Source organism: Rhipicephalus microplus, chromosome 1, assembly GCF_043290135.1.
Source record: "Rhipicephalus microplus isolate Deutch F79 chromosome 1, USDA_Rmic, whole genome shotgun sequence".
NCBI lineage: Eukaryota > Metazoa > Arthropoda > Arachnida > Ixodida > Ixodidae > Rhipicephalus > Rhipicephalus microplus.
In genome coordinates, this window is record NC_134700.1 from 296655917 (window position 1) to 296676418 (window position 20502).

Sequence of the window (20502 nt, forward strand, 5' to 3'; positions counted from 1 at the left end):
TTTATGTGTAATACACAGATTTGCCTAGTCTTCGTGCGTGTGGCTTCGAACGCACTTGTAGATTTGTTTGTTACTGTGTTTTGTTTTTGTTTAGAATAAAGGAACGAACCGTTGTGAACTACGTTGGCTGATTTTAATTGGTGAGCCTAAACGGGTCAAAGTAGTGAAGCGTAACTGCCGAACTTTTGCTGAACTTCGTGTTGCGGCAAAGCGAATTAGGGGCCCAAGAAGCCAAACGGAGTCAAAGGAACGAAGACGTACTAGGCAAATTTGCGTACTACATATCATTCTCATGCTGGCTGAAGTGCCGTGCGCTGCAGTTCTCAGACACCAGTGCCATAGTTCCCTCTATAGCAAGTACTGTAGGAAACTAAAAGCCTCATACTAGAGTGAAAGAACGCTAGAGCATAATGGTTGTTTCACCTGTAATTTGGTCTATCTCAACTGTGACACGCCAAATGTAGGTTACGTTTACCGAAATAATATCTTTGGCTTGCTAGACGGGGGGGGGGGGGGGTAGAAATAAAAGAAAAACGCAGAATATCTACAGAGTGAATGATCATGCGTAGGTGAAGCTCAGGGGGACATCGGTAAACCATGAATCTTCCATAAATCTTGCCCCATCGATCATCATGTCAAGACGGCGAGCACGAGGTGCAGCCGTTTTCTGAGCCCTCCACTCCGCCTTTTTGTCTTTGTCGCTAATACGCTATAGGCACACGGACTGCTGGTTAAAAAGTAAGCGCGCCAAAAGCGAACGCATTCAAACGTAAGAGCGAACGCAGTCGCCTATCAAACGAGAGCACGCATCGGAGTGGGGCGAGCGCCGCAGCACCATGTAGTGAGCGCTCTGAGTACTGGTGGTGGCTACTACAACGCGGTGCTTGTCTACTCCTTTTAACTAGCTTCGCCCCTAAAACCGAGAGCAGAGGTCTGTACGCGCAAACACGTGAAAACGAACTATGTTACAGGTGACTGCTTGTTTGCAACGTCGCTATTGAAGTTCCGTTCAAATAATTTTTTGTGTGCCTTCAGTGGAGGCCTGCTCAGTCGAGCGCATACAGCTGAATCTCACCGTTACTCGTTTAGGCACCCTCCCTATTTGGACGCCAACCCGTTCGCCATCTACGAGAAGATTTTGGCCGGAAGAGTGGAGTGGTCAAAGTACATCGATCCCATCGCCAAGTAAGTCATTGTTTTTTTTTTGTCGAACCAGGCAATGCAATAATCAAAACAAATATAATCAAAATCATTATAGAGTAAACTAGAAAGCTTAATTAGCACTCTGTCAACGCATACCTAGTCGCCGTTTGTATGCACAGAAAAATGTGCGTGCCTGTATGGTTTTGGTGTTTGTACATTATAAGGCAACTTTCACAATTACTTCAAGGTGCGAAAGGGAGATTTCAATTATATGGTGCTTCTTGGTAAAACAAACAAAGAAAGAGAGAAAGTAGAGAGAGAAAGAGAGAGGGAAAGAAAGAAAGAAAGAGAGAAAAGGGAGAGAGTGAAAGAGAGAGGAAGATAGAAAGATAAAGAAAAAGGGAGAGAGAAGTGAGAGAGAGAAGGAGAGAGAAATAAAATGACACTGCCGTTTACTGTATTGAGTGAGGCTGTCTCCGCATAGACTACAAACCTAACTTCTTACATTGTATCAAGTTTATTGCTTTAACAATAAAATGTATGCTCAAGCCAAGTAAGGATCTACAATTTATCCACAAAAGAAAGCGTTGTGCCGAATCTTGTTGCATTGTGTTAAGCTTAGACACTAAAGAACATTTAATATTACTAACGTGCACTTCAGTGCTAAGCGCTAAGTCTAGACTATGATGAGTACTAATTAAGTTTACGCTATACACATTTTTCCAGAGACCTGATAAAGAAGCTCTTGGTGAACGACCGGACGAGAAGACTTGGAAGCATGAGGGTAATTTTCTCACCATTTGTGTCGCTACGCGTGTGCACTGCATGTTGAAGAGCTGTAGGCCAGCACACTCATTTTCAATGAAAGGAACCGATCGGTAATTAGGAGAACCTCCACTCACTTTTGTTAATAAACGCTGAATAAATGAAGAAGTCCTCAGCTTGCTAATTACAATTATTTGCGCGCTCTTTATGTACAAAACAAACTGCCTAATAATTAGCATGCACGTAACTGTGCTTAGACGGATTCATTTCTTCCAAGATTTGATGTTTGCGCATTCTTCATTTCTCGAGACCCAATGACAGAGAATAAAATAATTTGAAAGCTTCGGTTGTCTTCCGGATTGTGGCGAAAGGGCTTGTTGGCACGTACAAATATTTATTTCAAACAGAAGATACCTTCTGTGACCTGTTATTGTGATGTTTGGAGTAACAATGTTTATGTTGTGTTGTTCATAATTCAGCCTTCGTAGAGATGCGCTGTGTTAGCTTAGCGGCTACGATGCAGCTTTGGAGGTCGTGGGCTTGATTCGCCGTCATGGCATGACATCGCGTTGCAAGAACTTTATTTCGGTTTTGGGAAATTAGGACCCAACACTAAAAGCACCCATGCTCACTCTGTCGCATTGCTTACGCATAGGTTTTCTAATGTCGCGGCCATAGGCCGGCAAGAATTGTGGAGTGACCCACTCATGAACTATATCGTGCGCTTTGGACTCACTCGGACTCAGCAAAATTCTCCTTAGCCGGACTCACCCATGGACCCACACTCGCCAAAATATCACTCACCCGGACTCAGTCGCACTCACGGCTTCATCATAGTCTGAGTAAGTCCGAGTGAGTCAACTCATACATCTGTTAGCCTTGAATTAGTTTTTTCACTCATGGTTTCAATGCTCTTTAACACCGATATCTCACGTAATTGGCGCTTTTCTTGACGCCTTTTGATATAGCACTTTAGAATATGAGTTATGAGGGCTTTAAAATGAGTAAAAACATTCTTTTTGGAAGAGATTGCAACGTCAGATATATTAAGGCCTTCCCAAGAAGAATTGGTGGAACTGAAGTCAAGGCATCTTCTACGTAATTCATGCCTGTGATCAATAAATATTGAAACCGTCTATAAGCGACACTGCTTTGGAATACGTGTGAATAGACGTGATTGTAAACCAGAATCTAAGTAAGATTGATAGTAATGCTGATGAGGAGTCGATAGGGCTTGCTTCGGGCATGTTTACATCGGAGCTAAATGCTAAGACCAGCGTACCTTGATTAAGGTGCACCTGATGTACCCCTAACCATGGGCTGGTGTGCCGCACCTGGATAAGATCCCCTTTCAAAGTTCCACTCTCTGCCTCCCAGACTTGTGTTATTAACATCTTGTTTAGGGGAGAAGCTCCTTATGCCGTCGGTCGTACGTCCCGTGTCGTCGTAGTCGACGTATGCGCGTAGTAGTCAGTTGCATTGCATGTCAATAAAAACTGTGTCGCAGCATATCCATGGAGTGACTGATTATGAGTGGAGCGAGGCGTCCGTCTGTACGTCCGTCCGTCTGTGCGTCCATTTCGGGTGGTCTGGCCTCATACTTCTGAACGATGTTGAGCTTCTAGACGTCGGTGGACGAGGCACTGATGTTTTCCAATTCCTCGTTGGTCTTACGCACGCGCACTCGTATTACCACGAGGACGGACTGCGGGGAGCTTCACCCCACTCGTCATCATTCATCTCGTGGATATGCTGCGTTTTTTTACATGCTTATCTGAAATGATGACTGCATATACTTGAACACATTGCAGAACGGTGCTGAAGACGTCAAGCGGCACAGATGGTTCAGAGGGATGAATTGGGACGACGTTCTCGAGAAGAAACTCAAGGTGAGCATGGAAATGTCTTTTCGCAGCAGAATGCACACGGCGGTGAGTTTCTCGCATTTCTGGGCGTCGAAGCATCAGTGATGATACGGAGGAAAAGAAAGGCGTTTAATTTAGGCTTGCATGCACTGCGAGTCAAAATACTAAAATGCTTCTTTTGTCGAGTCAAGTGTGAAAATGCAATTTTCTGATAGACACCTGCAAGCGAGTCGAGGCGACACTTTCTTAAGGAATAATAAAGTGCTAGAACATTTGGCTTTTGATAAGCAGCTCTATTAGAACGCGCTTCAGTAAACCAGAAAAGTTTAGAAAGATAACACGTAAGTTTCCTGCGAATCACTTTACCCTCTACTCCTGTTTAGTTATGAAGCTGCTGCGCTTGTGGATGCGCATGTGCGTAGCCTCGTCTTTTAGATATAATATTGCTACTAAACCATTTCTTGTCTGCATCGTTGCGCAAGACTTTCACTTCGAGTGCTACAATACAGACATAAAAAATGCATTTACAGACAGCGTGTCGAACTGTCAATAATGACAGACAGGATCCTTCTCGTAACAAAAATATCTTGCGCGGTGTATCGACACTGCTACCGAAGTGCGTGAGCAAAGGGGGCGTTTCATGCAATGTCTTCAAAACTGAAGTTTATTTAACAGTGCCCCAAAAAAAGTTTTCCGACCTACACAATCTTCATAAATTAACGTGTCAACAGGAAGTAGGAAGAACAAGAGAGAAGGCAGGGAGGTTAACTAGGCACATGCCCAGTTTGCTACCCTACGGGGAATGTCAAAGGGGAGTATAAAGGGGAGAGAGAGAAAAGAAGGCGAAGAGAAGAGAAAACTGTAAGTAAATACAAAAGTCTTAGCCCTCTTGCGCTTCCTGAGGATGTGAAGCGTGTCAACAGAATAGGTAACAGTTTACCCTGAAGCTGGAGCGCATAGTGCAAAGAGAACCATTTTCATGTTCTGTTGCTTCGAAATGTAACGAATACGGCGCGGCATCAGCTCTGCTAACACGTAGACATTTTATGGGAGACGAGCACATATCGACGAGCTTCTTTGACTAACTCTGGTCTCCTTTTGTCTCTTCCAAACGTTCCTTCCTTTCTGTCTTGCTCACTGCACGGGACATGGTCTAACACCCACTTCTACCAAACAACTGCACGTGGCCGTGGGGTCTCTACTCTCAAAATTCCTGGCCTCCTGCACCGATCGCGCACGGCCTTCCACCACCTCGACGCAGCCGCCCATAGTGCCCAAAGTGTCACACGACGGGGACACCGGCAATTTCGACGACTACCCGGACCGGGACACCCTCATGAAGCGGCCCACTTCGTCCTGCTCCTCGGTCAGCGAAAAGGACGCCGACGCGTTCGATGACTTCTGAAGAGCGAATCACTAATTCGCAATCAAGCCCACGTTGTGGAAGCTGGTGCGAGCCTTGTTAACTCCTTCCGGTCACCGCTACGGAGGAAAAACCTTGACTCAGAGGAAAACCTCTAGCGGCCTGAGAGACTCAGCGGTGCAGGGTGGTGGTCACTTCACGTAGTCACTCGCCAAGACAACATGCGGCCGCCTCCAGCACACCGACGCACTACGTCCCGCATCGCAGTGATTGAGCACGAACTTGTAGCCGTGCTCCGAGACGCCGATGTCTACAGCTGCCTGTCACGGCTGTGCTATGGTTCGCGTGGCTGTAGTGCACAAGCCTTCGCTGCTCTCGCTAGACGAAAGTGGCCGTAGTGAAGAACAATTGCTGTTACGCTCGCATTGATGTAGCATGGTGTTTTGTTGTTGTTTTCTGTCTCTACTTTCACGTAATCTTTCTCGTCTTCTCAGATGAGGCACGACGACACTGTCATGTTATCGTGCTATGCTATTGGCACAGTGCTGAAAAACCTGATCTTTCATTACAGATAAGTGCTTTACACATGAGCAGCCACTTCGTTTTGGCCACACTAATGTTTGTACAAACATTGGTATGTTCTTACTTTAAACTGCATGGGGTCATTTTCTCACTTGACCAGTGACTGACCGCTGTCAGGTATGATGTAGATCGAGCTTGTGAGCCGCTACAGTGGTTAAGCTGGATAGCGAAAAGTTACGTCCTTTGATGACGACGAAGCAATTACTGCGGTGTGACATTCAAAAAGAGCTTGGAGAAGTTGGCTGTGTGGCAAAAATGGCTCAGATGCTCATGTTGTTCTAGTCACTAAAGGTTTAAATTCTGTACTCTAGTCTGTATAGCGCTGTTAAATGTTTTTTGGAGCAGTGTTATAATCCCGAATATGTAAATGAAGGCTCTGTTGTAGACTTATTTGTGAACTCGTGCAAATACTTTGCGAGTCATGATCACAGGGCTTTGTTGTGCATGGTGATGAGCGCATCATTAACTTAGTTTCCCAAGCAAAGTTCTGGTCAGTTTACATACAGCCTTGCTATTATACAGCTTCTCTATCGTTTGAGTAGCTAACCATGTCCGACAACTACGATCACACCTCAGAAAGGGGCTGTTCCAGCAACAATAATCTCAAAAGGTTTTGCAGCCAGCAGGCTACATACAAAACTTTAAGCAGGCTCAGTGTGGTTTGGCTGTGGTACATGCTGAGAAGCGTTTCTTTACTAGTGTAGCGAAAAATGTGTCCCTCACATTAAAAGCGGTCATAAGATACATTGCAAGGGACCATGACAGGCGCAAAAAAGAAGAAAAAAAGGATGAGATAGACAAAAGTTGGATTTTATTTTATTGTCGAACACTACACGTGCCGCTTACTAGTGTCAATATTTTTTTTAGCATAGATGTAATTCATGAGGCATTTTCGCAAGACATTATTACGAATATTAATGCTTTATTTAAGGTCTATAGGACGCAACAGTTTAGAAGCTCTTCATTTTTTTACCTTTTTTGCTTACAGAGAAACCTATGCCAAGAAAATAAAACGTGCTATGAAAAAGTGGTTAATCTAGGAAATTTCACAGCCGTAGCATCTGCGTTTGCGCGATACATGCATATTGTTTCGTTCATGAAGACATTCACAAAGCGATGGTTACACATAAAATTTTTGCTCGATAGCCATTCTTTCAGGCGGGCTGACTTCGACGAGCTTTCTGTGGGCATTTACACGGAGCTATAGGCGTAACAAAACAATGTTTTAGCGCACTCTAGCGTGCCACTGATAAGAACAGGGTGATATAAGGCATAGTGGCTGCTATTTTTGTACCCATCAGAGCGAGGCACACTTCACTCAGATGACTTATTAGAAGAATGTGGCACAATTAATAACCAATACACATTGTGTGACTGGTGGCCTTTTCACCTCGTGTGCCACGTGGCATTTGAAAGAAGCAATCATTCACTCGGGAGTTGTGACTACGACAAGCTCATTGACTGGATTCACATAAGGTTGAGTCCAGAGAGGTCAGCCTAAAGGGTACATCTCTTGCACATGGCAAATGCAGGTTTGTATGCGAAGCAGCCGATGAAACACTTAACTCTATGGGAAGAATTAAAGCTGCGCCAGCAAATTTTTTTCCGTTGTTTTTGGGCCTGAAAAAACGTCAGCACGTTGACTGAGCAAAGGTTTATCAGCTGCTTTTTTTTTCCCTCTCGTGTGAGTAAGAACAAAGAAAATGCAATCTCGATTATTACGATACCGGATTATTGATTAATTGATCACTAACTGGAGGATTGGTTGATTTGGTGGCGCTTAGAATGAAGGCGAGTTCGACGCAGTTACCTTATTGTCACGTGGGTGTTATAGATAAAACGTTGTAACGAAAAGATTTACACCGACATGTTCAAACAGGTTAGTTTCACATTCTTTTTTAAAGATTAGGGAGACATCTTCATCGACGAGTACGCAAATTAACCTCTGGAAGCAGCGAGGAAGTTTGAGTTTATTTATAAATTCACGTGACAAATACACTAAAAACACATTGTATACGTGGTTTGGTGCGAAGGGGAAAAAAAGCTTCGTCTCGCAGCTTGACTAGCCTCTTCACCCAGAAAAAAGTTCAAAGTTACAAAATACAAATTATTATAGGCAGTGAAAAGCAGCAATATCAAAAGAATGTGCATGTGGTTCATGCCAGCAAGTAATGAAATAGGAACTCTGAAATGCAAGTTGAGGTAACGACAGCATAGTTGAACTAAGGGTAAAGTTTATCCCTGTGTTGGCATAACACCTCTATTCGTTATCAAAAATAGCGTGGATGCAGTGCTTTAGCTTATTTTAAGCTTCATATATAGTTCCATACAAGGTTATAATGATGGTATACGTGCTAATTGGCCCTTAAATTTTGTTTCGCTTCATCAGGGCACAGTTTGCGATGGAAGCTGCCGTTTTCCCCATCACATCATCACCGAAGTGGCACTTCCTTGCCTTTCGCGAGAAGAACCAATTACCTGCACATTTGATAGTGTATATGTGAAGTGTAGACGGACAAGCGTACTCGAACAAAGAAAAATATATGGAGGACTATAATCGCTGGGTCTTTCTTTATCCACAGGGTGCAAGAGGTGCATGTGCTGCAGGCAGTTCTACCGAAAGAGACAGGGGGAAAAGATAGACAGGGAGCGCTTCAAGTTAGCTACTCTGCAATGAAGTTTAGGAGAAAGGATGGGGAAGGGAGGCGAAATACGCAGCGGAAACCACAGTGCTGAGAGTGATCAGGTATAGCATTGATGTGCATGTCTCTGATTTCTCGGTACGTCTTAAAGATTGTGCGTCTACGCCAAGCCAGAACACATTGTAATATTGCTGTAAGAGGTTGCTAGGTGACATCAACTCTAGTTGAAATCATTAGGCCTGTGCTGCATGGCCTTGATGTCAGGCATTCAATGTTTTATCGGTTTTCGTTAGCATTTTCGGTTTACACTCGACGCGAAGGCGGCAGCCACTAAGCGCATGTCATGCTTTTGTGACGTCATTTACACCGGCACGTTACAGCTTTGCTAAGCGTTGTCTGTTGTGTTTCTGGTCACATTTTCAAAGTACTAAAGGTTTGCAAGGAAGAAGGCGCATAAACATAAAGCAGTGCAGTTGAGCCATCTGTAGTGTGGTAAAAAAAAGAGGGGGAGGGGGGCTTTGTTCAAGGCATCTCTAATATACGAATACTGTGGTTAAGAACAAAATACGTTATGTATGTGAATTCTGCAACGGGGACCGTTTTCGCGACGCCTTTTTCTGTAAGTGTCCTTTGCTATTGGCTGTTTACCTTCGTTAATAATACGCTCAACGTTTGGATTAAGTGAATATTTTTCTTATGACCAAATCATCCGTTCGTGAGAGATATTTCTGAATAAGGCCCTGAAACCACGGGATCTTCTGTGGACAAAAAAGATCGCTGTAAATTCCACTGTTGATGTGCCTTTGGTACTTGCTTATCATCCAGGTGACAATCCATTTTTACAGCTGCCGTCCTATAACAATGAAGTAATGACACACATGCACAAAAACTGACATCGCCAGCACTGTATGAAGACGTAAGTAAAAGAAGCTTTCTACTGCATATAAAAAGTGTACCTACTAAAAAACTTCTGTGTGTATAAAGATGAGTACAAGAAAGCTTTGGAATGCCAATTCAAATTGATTGTGAAATGTGATCCTAAAGTGTGTGGACATCGAAGCCTACTCTTTCGGCACTTCTTTCGGTATACAATTTAAGCGCTGGAAGAGAGCATATGACACTACTTACGGTAGCTAATAGATTGCCGAAGATGAGCGAGTATTCCGGATAGCAAGAAAAGTAACTATCGAAGTTGAGCGCGAAAGCGCTTACTCTGCGATGCCTACTTTGTGTGCAGAGCTTTCCTTGCTCTCTGTGTATACAGTAACGGGAGGATCAGAAGATTCGCGGCAACGGACGTAACTGTTGTGTACTGTATTTTTTTTACAGAGATGCACTTGGCGCCAGTCACTTACTTGGTGTAAACATGTAACGTAATTATAGCTGTGAGCTTCGTTTTGTTTCAATGCTATTTTTATGTGGAAAGTAGTCGTTTGTTCAGTTACTTTTCGGAGAATACGAGATTACGTGGAAATAAAAGTACCGCCCTCTTTGCGGAAGACGAAAAACGATGGTTTTGTTGAATGTTGTATCGTAGAAGTATCTCTTGCCTAACTGCTGTGATCTTCATGTCGATGCTTTGTCGTAGCACATCCCTTTTCAAGAAGTCCTACTGGTGCAGTGGTATTGACAACGCCAAATAAAGTAATGGAAACGACGTATTCCTTTTAAAGGGAGGATGTCGCTTGATTGGGCAAAATCGCAGAACAAACTTGAAAGCACTTTGTAACCGTATAACCGATATGCAAGATTCGTTCTTTATCTTTTTTTTTTTCTTGGAGCATGCGACTGATAGCACTGGGTGATGAGTTGCCCGACCAAGTCTGCAATGGTACGTTTACCTGTCTTCACTCTACCTTTTTTTCTCTTTACATCCGGGAATTTCCTTTGCATGTTATGCACTTCGTACGACTAACGAATGCTTCATTCTAGGTTATGGTCTTGAAACGTAAGGATCTCTGCATGCGTGCAGAGCTGGCCAAATAACCTAGAAATACGATCATCCTAAGTACAACGAAGCGTGAAAATGTACTACGGTGACTGAGCAGCGAAGATGGTTGCCTGCTTCCAAGTGGCTTCAGTCTTCACGCAAAGCGGACGTTGAAGAGGCAAAGCACCTTAGGGCCCAGCTTAGTCCGTCACGCTACACGATATTGAAACTGAACACCTGTTGATCGAAAAACGAAAACGTGTGTTTAAATAAGAAAACGACTTTATGTGGAAATCGGTTAAATATATACCACAGCAAAGACGTGCTAAGGATTTCCTTTTCAGGGTGGGCAATGGTTCGTCGCAGCGCCCCCTTCCCTGATACGTCAATGTATGACGCAGATTTTGCGCCCCCTTCTTAGGCGACTTGAAAAGAAGCCCCCCCCCCCCTCCCCAATCGCCAATCTCGCACGCCTGTGTAAAACCGCACAGTACATGATCACCGGCGACGCCCATCTGTCCGCTCGTCTTTTGTCGGCGACATTAACGTATACACTATGCAACTTAGGGCCTAGCTTCATAATTAACTTCGTGGAGATGCGTGCAGTTTTTTTCTTCTTACTGTGCCTTTCAGGCAAAGGCATACAAGAATTTTTTTTTCGGGTGAGACGGGGAAGGCCACGCACGTTCGTGCATGCGCTTGTATATGTGCTTGTATATATACACAAGCAAAACTGAATATTTTCGGGTGGGCGGTTGAACCCCCCTTGGCTATGCCCCTGCTTTCGGACAACAGATGGAAAAGCTGTGGCATAGACGGGGAACAGGTAAGACATGAATTACGATAAGCAAATAAAAAACACTATGAACCATCTATCGGTAAGAAACCCTAATGGGCTGCAAAGTAGCAGCGTTGCGCACGGCATTGACCCGGTTGAAACGGGCGTCGACGCGTGTGATGCAACAACGGATTGAAGAGAAACTCGGTGTAGCGCCTACTCGAGTAAACGTTTGTTTGAAACGCAAAGGTGCGGGAGGTGAGACGCGTTGAAGACGCTTGCGCTTGGCCTCTTTGGCACGCGTCTCATCAGTGTTACCAGCGCCGTCTGTATTCTCGAACGCAATCGGTGTTCTTGACTCGCATCTCGTCAGTGTCGCTGGTCTTCAACTGTCTATGCTTGCGTTCGGCTTCCCTGGCTCGTACCTCGTCGGTGTGGACGTCGCCATTCGCGAACGCGATTGGCTCCACGAACCCCCGCAACGCCGGTGACATCCAGGAAAGCTACACGCACACTAGCGAGAAGCACACCAAGCGGGAAGCATGGCAAGAAGCGGCGTGCTGCCCACATTGTGCTACCCACATTCTCGCCGACAAATGGAGAGAGTTGCGCGGATGAGATGATGCCCACGTGAGGAGTGGGCTCGAGCGTCGCGAGCGGCGGAGATGGTGAAGCGAGAGAGAGCTGAAACGCGGCGAGCGCGTGGCAGGCGAGGGAGAAAGACGCCACCGCGCACTGCTGGGAGGGCGTGAGCTACTTGGCACCGTTCCAACACCTGCGGCGAGGGGAACGGTGCGAACGGAGGGACAGCGTTACACAAGCTAGTCAAAGAGCTGCTTCGCAGGTAATAACCTTTTATACGAGCAAAAAAAAAAAACGCTGTAGTACGGCCGAACGTCCATTGAAAGTTAACGATGTCTCAATAACGTTGCTGTGATGTGGGCAATGAAGTCTCTAAATCAAGTCAGTAAGTAACCACTTTCAGCGGATGAGGCGCGAACTTGAAATAATTTCTACCCTATTTAACCCATGCCCCGCGTATTTTCAGGTTTCAAGAAGGAGTGTCACTGCAACGGCCGTTATTGCCTTGAAGAGTTTAAGTGGGCCTCAGAGACTCCCAGCAATTTTTTTCATTTTTTCAAGCCGTGATATTTTCCTTCTGTCTCATGGTTAGTGATGCTTATAGGAACAAACGATATATATTACTCGGTTACAATCAAGAAAATGTTTACGGAGTGAATCCACGGAGCATAGCCATGGAGTGAATGATAATGAGTGGGGCGAAGCGTCCGTCAGCCCGTTTGTAGTTCCGTCCGTCTGTCCGTTCGTTCTTGCTTCTGTCCGTCCGCGCGACCAATGGTGCATCCATTCATGCGTTCGTCCTTCCGTGAGTCCGTCCATCCATCTGTCTGTTTGTCTATTTGTCCACGCGTCTCGTATTTGTCCACGCATCTCATATTTTCCACAGCTACGCGTCTATCCACCCGTACATGGAAATGTAGGCCCGTGTGCTCAGATTTGGGTGCACGTTAAAGAACCCTTGGAGGTCGAAATTTCCGGAGCCCTCCACTTCGGCATCTCTCATAATTATATGGTGGTTTAGGGACGTTAAACCCCACATATCAATCAATCTATTCATCCGTCCGTCCATCTGCTAATATGTCTGTCCGTGCGTTCATGCATCCATCGAGTGAACACCCCAAGTACCGCCATCTCTCATCTCGCATTCCCTGTGTGTGGCACATACCCGCTCCAGAGCGGGTATGTGCCACCGGTGGCTACATACATACATACATACATACATACATACGTACATACATACATACATACGTACATACATACGAACGTACATTTTTATTTTTTATTTTATTTACAAATACTGCTGTCTCAGTTTTTGAGACATTGCAGGAGTGGAATACAAATGTTCAAACAGTAGAACAAATTATCAGAATACATGACTACGCAACTCTTTTTCGAATTGCAGAGCATCGAGTCTGCGCAGAGACCCATCAAGCTCATTCCATAGATCCACGGTCCACGGAAAAAAGGAAAACTTAAAGCAGTCTAGACTAGCTCTAAAGGGCGTAATGTTTAAGGGATCAAATCGTCGGGTACGGCGCGCAGAAGCTGCAACAAAAGAAATGGGCGCTAGAACACCCAAGCCTGTGTGAACAGTCTTATGCAGGAGGATGATACGATCGCAAGTGCGCCGATGTTCTAGAGACTGCAGTGATAAAACATGCGCATGCGAAGTAGGCGAGAACCGCTGGTCATAGCGACGAAAAATAAACCTTATTGCTTTCTTCTGAACAGATTCTAACATAGCTATGTCATGTTTATGGTGAGGCGACCAAACAACCGACGCATATTCAAGTATGGGCCTGACCAAGGTCTTGTACGCTGTCAATTTGCATTCTTTTGTCGAGTTGTTTAAAGTGCGTCGGAGATACCAAAGTTTTCGAAGAGCCTTGTTGCAGATTGTTTCGACGTGCGTGCGCCATTTTAAGTTTGTTGTCAGAGTTACACCTAGGTATTTAAACTCCGTGACACGAGCTAGACTGACACCATTATTAGTGTATGCAAAACTAAGAGGCTGTTTCTTATTTGAAAAGGTCATGGCTACAGTTTTTTTGAAATTAATTGACATTTGCCAGTTTTCACTCCAATTACAAAACAATGAAAAAACACTGTTCAGGGCTTCCTGATCTTCAACACTAGAGATGGTGTTATAGATAACGCAGTCATCTGCATACATTCTTAGTTTAATTTGTGTGTCACCGATAATTTCTGCTACGTCATTTATGTAGATAATAAACAAGAGCGGCCCAAGCACCGAACCTTGGGGCACCCCTGAAGTGATTTGTACTTCAGACGATTTCACATGGTTGAACGTAACAAATTGTGTGCGTGACCGCAAGTAATCTGCTATCCAGTCAACTAGCTTATTGTCACCAAAAAATGTGCGAAGTTTAACTAAAAGTTTAGCATGGCAAACCAAGTCAAAGGCCTTTGAATAATCAATAAATATGGCGTCAATCTGTCCTCGGTCGTTAAGAGAAGAAGCGACGTCGTGCGTAAATTCAAGCAACTGTGTAACAGTAGAATAGCAAGCACGAAAACCGTGCTGTGATCGGGAAAGTATATTGTGTGCATTTAGGTATTCTACAATATATTTATGAATGATATGCTCCAAAAGTTTAGAGCTGGTAGAAAGTAAAGATATTGGCCTGTAATTTGGTATTAATTGCTTGTTTCCAGACTTAAATACAGGCACGACGTTTGCTAATTTCCACAGCTGGGGAACTGTTGCAGAGATTAATGATTTTTTAAATATTACAGTAAGATAATTAGCACACCACTCTGAATATCTTTTTAGAAAGACATTGTGAATACCGTCTGGGCCAGAGCTTTTCGTTACATCAAGATTTAATATAAGGTTATGTACTCCAGAGGAGCTTACTTCAAGATCAGGAAGAGCAGACAGATTGCTGCATGCAGAAAACGAAGGCTTGATGCCGTTATCAGTGGAAAAAACAGATTTGAAATAATTATTAAAGGCATTTGCTATAGCTTCGGGATTTGAGCAGGATTGGTCATTAACAATAAATGATGAAGGTATAGACGATACAGGACTAATCGATCTCCAGAACCTGGATGGATTTTTTTTCCTAAATCTAGCCAAAGTATTGCTGAAGTAGTAGTTTTTAGCCTCTTTCATTTTAGTGCCTAATTTACTTTTCAATGTATTAAATGAAGAAACATTGTCGTTACACCTGGAATGACGATTCTTACGTAAACGCTTTACGCGACGAGTGAGTTGAATGATTTCTCTATTATACCATGGGTGTCTTGGGTTCCGTTTAATATACTTTTGAGGCACGTACTTTGATTGGCATTCACGCACAATGTCACAAAACTTAAGGAGCAGCGTATCTACATTGCAAAATTCACTGCAATATACAAATTCATCATAAGATGAAGCTAAAGTGTCCAATACGGAAGTATCATCAGCGTTAGAAAAGTTCAAAACAGTTTTTATCTCAGGTCTTTGAGGTGGACACACTAAGTTCAAGGCAACTTCGACAGCTTTATGGTCAGATAACCCATCGATGACTTCGCATTTTACACCGTGCGATAAGAGTTGCTGGTTTACAAATACAAGGTCCAATATTGCGTCCTTGCGTGTTTCGGTGTCTACAACTTGAGTTAACCCAAAAGAAACCGCCAGATCGATCAGGGAAGCGCAAAGTGTCCTGTCACGCCCTGTTGGGATAAGTAAGTTCCAGTTAACGTGCGGGAGATTGAAATCTCCAGCCAAAAGTAACCTACAATCGTACAACTTGTTACTGACAAGGTAATCATTAATAGCAGGGACAATATCATCGGAGTTAGGAGGACGGTAGAGGACACCAATAACTATTACGATACCTTTAATGTATATTTTGCACCAAATGGTTTCTGTACCCGGAAGGTCAGGTAATAAAGAAAATTCAAGATTAGATTTAATTAAAACTGCCACACCGCCTCCACGTCCGGCACGCCTGTCTTTCCGAAGAAGCGCATAACCAGCAGGCGAGATTTCGCTGTCAATAACAGTATCATTTAGCCAGGTCTCAGTAAGGCAGACAATTGATGGGCTGTGGCATTCCACTAAACAGTTCAGAGCTTCAATTTTGTTTAGTATACTCCTCGCATTTAAGTTGAGGACAATTATATTCCGATCACAACGTCAATCAGCCTTCGCGAAAACAGAAGCGGATGAAGCTGAGTTTATACCAAGCGCTTGCGCAGAAGCCGATTTCGCAGAGTCGGACCCCGCTGAAAGCGAGTGCGTAGAAACCTTGATAATGGCTTTTTTATCAGTGTCCCACGTGTAACGAACACCGTCAATTGTGAGGGTGTCGTGTTTAAGCTTCACTTTCCTAGCATTCTTGCGCATATTTTGCGAATTCTGCCACAGCATTTTACGTGCCAGTCGAACCCGAGCAGAGTAGTCCTCATTTATATAAACTTTAGTTCCTTTAAGTTTTCGGGCGTTGCTCATGATGGCAATCTTTGACCTGAAGTCCATCAGTTTAATGATTACCGGCCGAGGTTTATCTCTTCTTACTGCTCCAAGCCTGTGGCAACGCTCTATGTCGTCACAATTTACACCGAGTTTAACTGATAGCAGATCCAATACAGACTCAAGCAAATGGTTAGTCGTCTCGGATGGTGTCTCATGCAAACCATGAATTATCAGGTTGTTTTTACGGAGTCTGTTTTCTAGCTCATCGTTCTGACGGTCAAGCTTACCAACTAGTTTTTGAAGCGTACCAACGGTCTGCTCCAGTTCACTTACACGTGGTATGATGTTTGACACAGACGCCGCCATTGCCTCAACATTCATTAGACGATTTTCAAACGATGCAACTGTTTCAGATAGGCTAGTTAATTCCTGGCTGATACGGGCTTGTCCAGACAGTAGTTGCGACAACATTTCATCAACTTTGGGACCGGGATTGGTCTCTATGTCGCCACAAAGTAACAGTAATGATACTCTTAAGCAATGCACCAGATGTGTCACAACGGCAGTAAAGTTCAGAGGGTCCGGTAGCAGCAGCAAACAGCGGTTATCACTTCTGCAGCATTTGTAATTGTATGTTACCTGCAAGATGAAACAGACGTGCTTGAAACGGCAGTTCGCCATGCCGCCACCGGACCCACTGAAGTGATGGTTCCACATTGCCGCTCTTATATCCTTGGGCATCCTCGCTGCCAGCGCCGCCACTGTACCATGCCGTGAACAGTACAGATGGTTGATCGAAATCACGTCAACAGGCGGAAAATCCTGCACACGATCAGCAGCAGCAGATTCCCGCCCCGTCGAAGATTGCACATGGCCGTCAGTACGATCGCCGCTGAATCGTGGTAGGAGCCTGCGCAGTGTGTCGCTTGAAGGGCCATGCATCAGAACATCCGGACAGCCGGCGATAACGGCAATCTGCAAGATGAAACAGACGTGCTTGAAACGGCAGTTCGCCATGCCGCCACCGGACCCACATACATACGAACGTACATACGTACATACATACATGCGAACGTACATACGTACATACATACATACGAACGTACATACATACATACATACATACATACATACATACATACATACATACATACATACATACATACATACATACATACATACATACATACATACATACATACATACATACATACATACATGCATACATGCATACATACATACATACATACAAGGTATGAATAGACCCACGCCTTAAGGAACTTCGCCCCTAAAAATTGCCTGCTCACAACAGAACCATTGCTGACCCTACCACGGGGAAATCGGATAAACGCTCCATCTAAAGACGATTACTCATTTTTGTGACGTCAGGCCCTCCTCGACCGTTTCAGATAGTGGACGTTCTCCTACACACGCACGTTTGCGTCGCCTATTTTTGGTCGGAAACGAAATGAGGAGGAAGAAAGGAAGGGCAGTTCTCAGACACTGTGCTGGGGTAAGCGGAATAAAAGATGACAGGTAAGAGATGTTAAACGGGCCCTGAAACACGTTTTTCAAGGAACCATGCAATGGATTCACTAAAAGAGCTTATTGCCTCACGAATTCAACGCCGCAAAAATTTTAAGAATCCATCTGTCCAGTACCAGCGGAGCTAAGCTACAAAGATTTGTAGCACGCTTCAATCGCTTTCTCTCTTCTCTCGTCTCAGCGAAAGAGCTGGAGTCTAAACAGGGAGGGGTGGCAGGGGCAAAGAAAATACGGCACGCGCGCTTCGTCACCTTGAGCACTTTTTTTTTCTTTTTTTTCTTCGAATACGTGACTTTTTCTGTGTGATCGTAAGCGTGGACATGTCGCGGCCTCTCGCGGCGATCCCTGTAACGACCGAGCACGCCATGTTGAAAACAGCCAATGGCTTACAGATGGCCTTCTACGCGCGATTTTAGCACCTTTCGGCATTGCTCGAGAGAAGAGACAGCAATTTTTAGCTGACTTCAATAATTTATTGTGAATTCCAGGCAGCATGCTGCGCTAAAGTATTTGGCTCGCGTGTTTTCGGGAGCCTCTACTTCGATCTGCGGCGTTTTCTGATGTTGCTCAAAAAGTGTTGCAGGGACCCTTTAAAAAAAACATAAAAAGCATACGGTAGACGACGCCACTTACGTCTCCGAAGCCAATTGCCCTCAAAAAGTGCGACAACGTTCTAAATGCATTGCGTGCCGAGGACGCTCTCGGCCACTGTCCTAAGACACCTTCTTAGGACAGTGGCCTGTCTAGAACTTTCGAAAGTTTTTTTCTAGGCGCCCTGAAACTAGGGCACTCACAGAGAAGATGGGCAATTGTCTTCTCGCAGCCACTGTCCTGCATCATTTCGTCAGGCATATTGACGTCGCTGCTCACTGAAAGGTAATGTTTTAGGTAGTAACGACGAACCTCTTCATGTACGTAGTGTTTACATGAGCTGAGGAAACTTACTTAAAGTACGACTGCCTTTGACCGGTTGAGCGCATTTGCGCCGCGATTGTGTGGGTGGAGCTGAAATGTTTTATGAATTATAGCCGAGTATAGTGAAAATGTTTCCAATAGTTCTAAAACATATTCAGTGCAGCAGACAGAGACGTAAAAGAGACGGCGCCATAATGCGATAACTTCAGCAACATTATTTTCAGGAAAGGTCAACCTATTCATCCATGCACAGTGGTGCTGCATCAGTTCAATCACTTGTCAACCGTAAAGGCTGTCTCCTCATCTAACAGGTCAGTTGATTAGGCACTAAAGCACATCACCTCCATCAATTTAGCTGTCAGATATATGGAGACCGCTGTTTCGATTGGTAAATGATTGAACTTGTGTGGTACCACTGTGCGTGGATGAATAGGTCGATGTTTCTTGGAAATAAAGTTGCTGAAGTAAGCACATTGGGGCCTCGTCTCTCTCAGGTTCCTTGTCGGCCGGCGCTGAATATATTTTCGAATTCAGTTAATGAACACGCCCGAAAAATGCCAATGTTTCCAAGAAGCTTGTGCTTGTTTACATCGGCTCCTTTGCAGCCCCCAATCGTGCCGCGGGTGGCCCATGATGGAGACACCCGCTACTTCGACCGCTGCCCGGAGAGCAAAGTGGTACCAAGCGAGCACGGACTGACTCCGAAAGAGCTGGCTCTCTTCGATGACTTCTGACTCGCGTTTCTACAGAGTGTACCAAACGTCGCTCACGCGTCACAAACAGAGTTCACTTGTGTAAAAATGAAATGTGCTTTTTGCATCGTTAACCTTTTCAGCTCAGATGCCAGGAGATGGTCTGCTTTGTCTAACCTTTGCGCATCATTCAGCGTCTGCAGAAGTCGACATCCGTGCTTGCCGCTTAGAAGGCAATCACGTGGGCCTTATAAGTATTATCTTTACGTTGGTATTATATTATTTACACATCGATCAGGCAATATTATCTCAATCAGAAAACAATGGAGCGAATATATGAGTCAAAGTACGTGATAAAACAAATGCACAGTCTGCGAATAATGTGAAAATTCTGTACGCATCTTTTTTTTTTTTTTTACTTTTAAGGGCCCATACACCCTAAAATAGCTAGGTATTTGAAGCTATGCTGAAATGGTTTCGGGTATGTGAAAATCTTCAGAGTGACTTATAATCTCGGCATACGTTCACCTGGTCAGAGAGTGCTAGCTTCACATAAATCGCTGCAAATGGCGTGGGTGGGTGTGGTAGTGGTTAGATTAGAAAGAAGGCGCCTATAATTTCTGCAGCTCGGTAGGGAGCATGGCGCAGTGCCTGCAAATGGCGTCGATATAGTCATACTACATATACTTATAAATGTAATAAAAAGGGACATTTTCCAGAGCCAATAAACGCATACTATTTGGATAAGACTTTTTTTTATTGATCACGCATGTGAACAACGGGATGAGCACGAAAGTCTTGGCTGCTAGCTATCGCTACGCGACACATTTAGAAGGTTCATAAAAATATTCGTGGCATATCCACGGAGTGAATGATAATGAGTGGGGCGAAGCGTCCGTTCGTCCATCCGTCCGCCTGTGTGTTGGTCCGTCCACCCGCCCACTCCTATCATACTATCGCGCTCATCAAAAAACTAGGTGGTCACGTACCAGGGATGAACAGACCCACGACTTTAGGATCTTCGCCCCTAAAATTCACAACCTTTAAGTGATTAGCCAGCCGGTGCAACTTGAAGATATGTAACGAGCTAACACACGTGAACTTGTTACAATCTCGCATAGAGCAGCAAGCAGCTAGTGCTTCTAAGTGAAATCATGAGATTGCATTAAAATCTCACCTCTCGCAACTCCACCCGAGACTAGATAGACGAGAACGGTGCATAAATTTTGCGGTTATGGTGTATAAAGTTTTACCGAATCACACGCATGGACAAA

The 20502-nt window shown here is 44.5% G+C and overlaps 1 protein-coding gene across 5 annotated transcripts in view; it reads left to right on the top strand.

The window, feature by feature from the left end:
- Positions 1–19975, top strand: part of Pka-C3 (Protein kinase, cAMP-dependent, catalytic subunit 3) — a 144443-nt gene extending 124468 nt beyond the window's left edge. For 4 of the 5 annotated variants that reach the window (XM_037412209.2, XM_075865353.1, XM_075865349.1 and 1 more), the window contains exons 5-8: positions 1090–1185; positions 1870–1927; positions 3720–3797; positions 5035–9868. In XM_037412209.2, the coding sequence (XP_037268106.2) occupies positions 1090–1185; positions 1870–1927; positions 3720–3797; positions 5035–5178 (376 nt within the window). In that variant the 3' untranslated portion in view covers positions 5179–9868. Of the gene's footprint in view, positions 1–1089; positions 1186–1869; positions 1928–3719; positions 3798–5034; positions 9869–19141 lie in introns of those variants that run through there. The other variant, XM_075865341.1, reaches the window with a different exon arrangement.
- Positions 19976–20502: the final 527 nt, after the last annotated feature.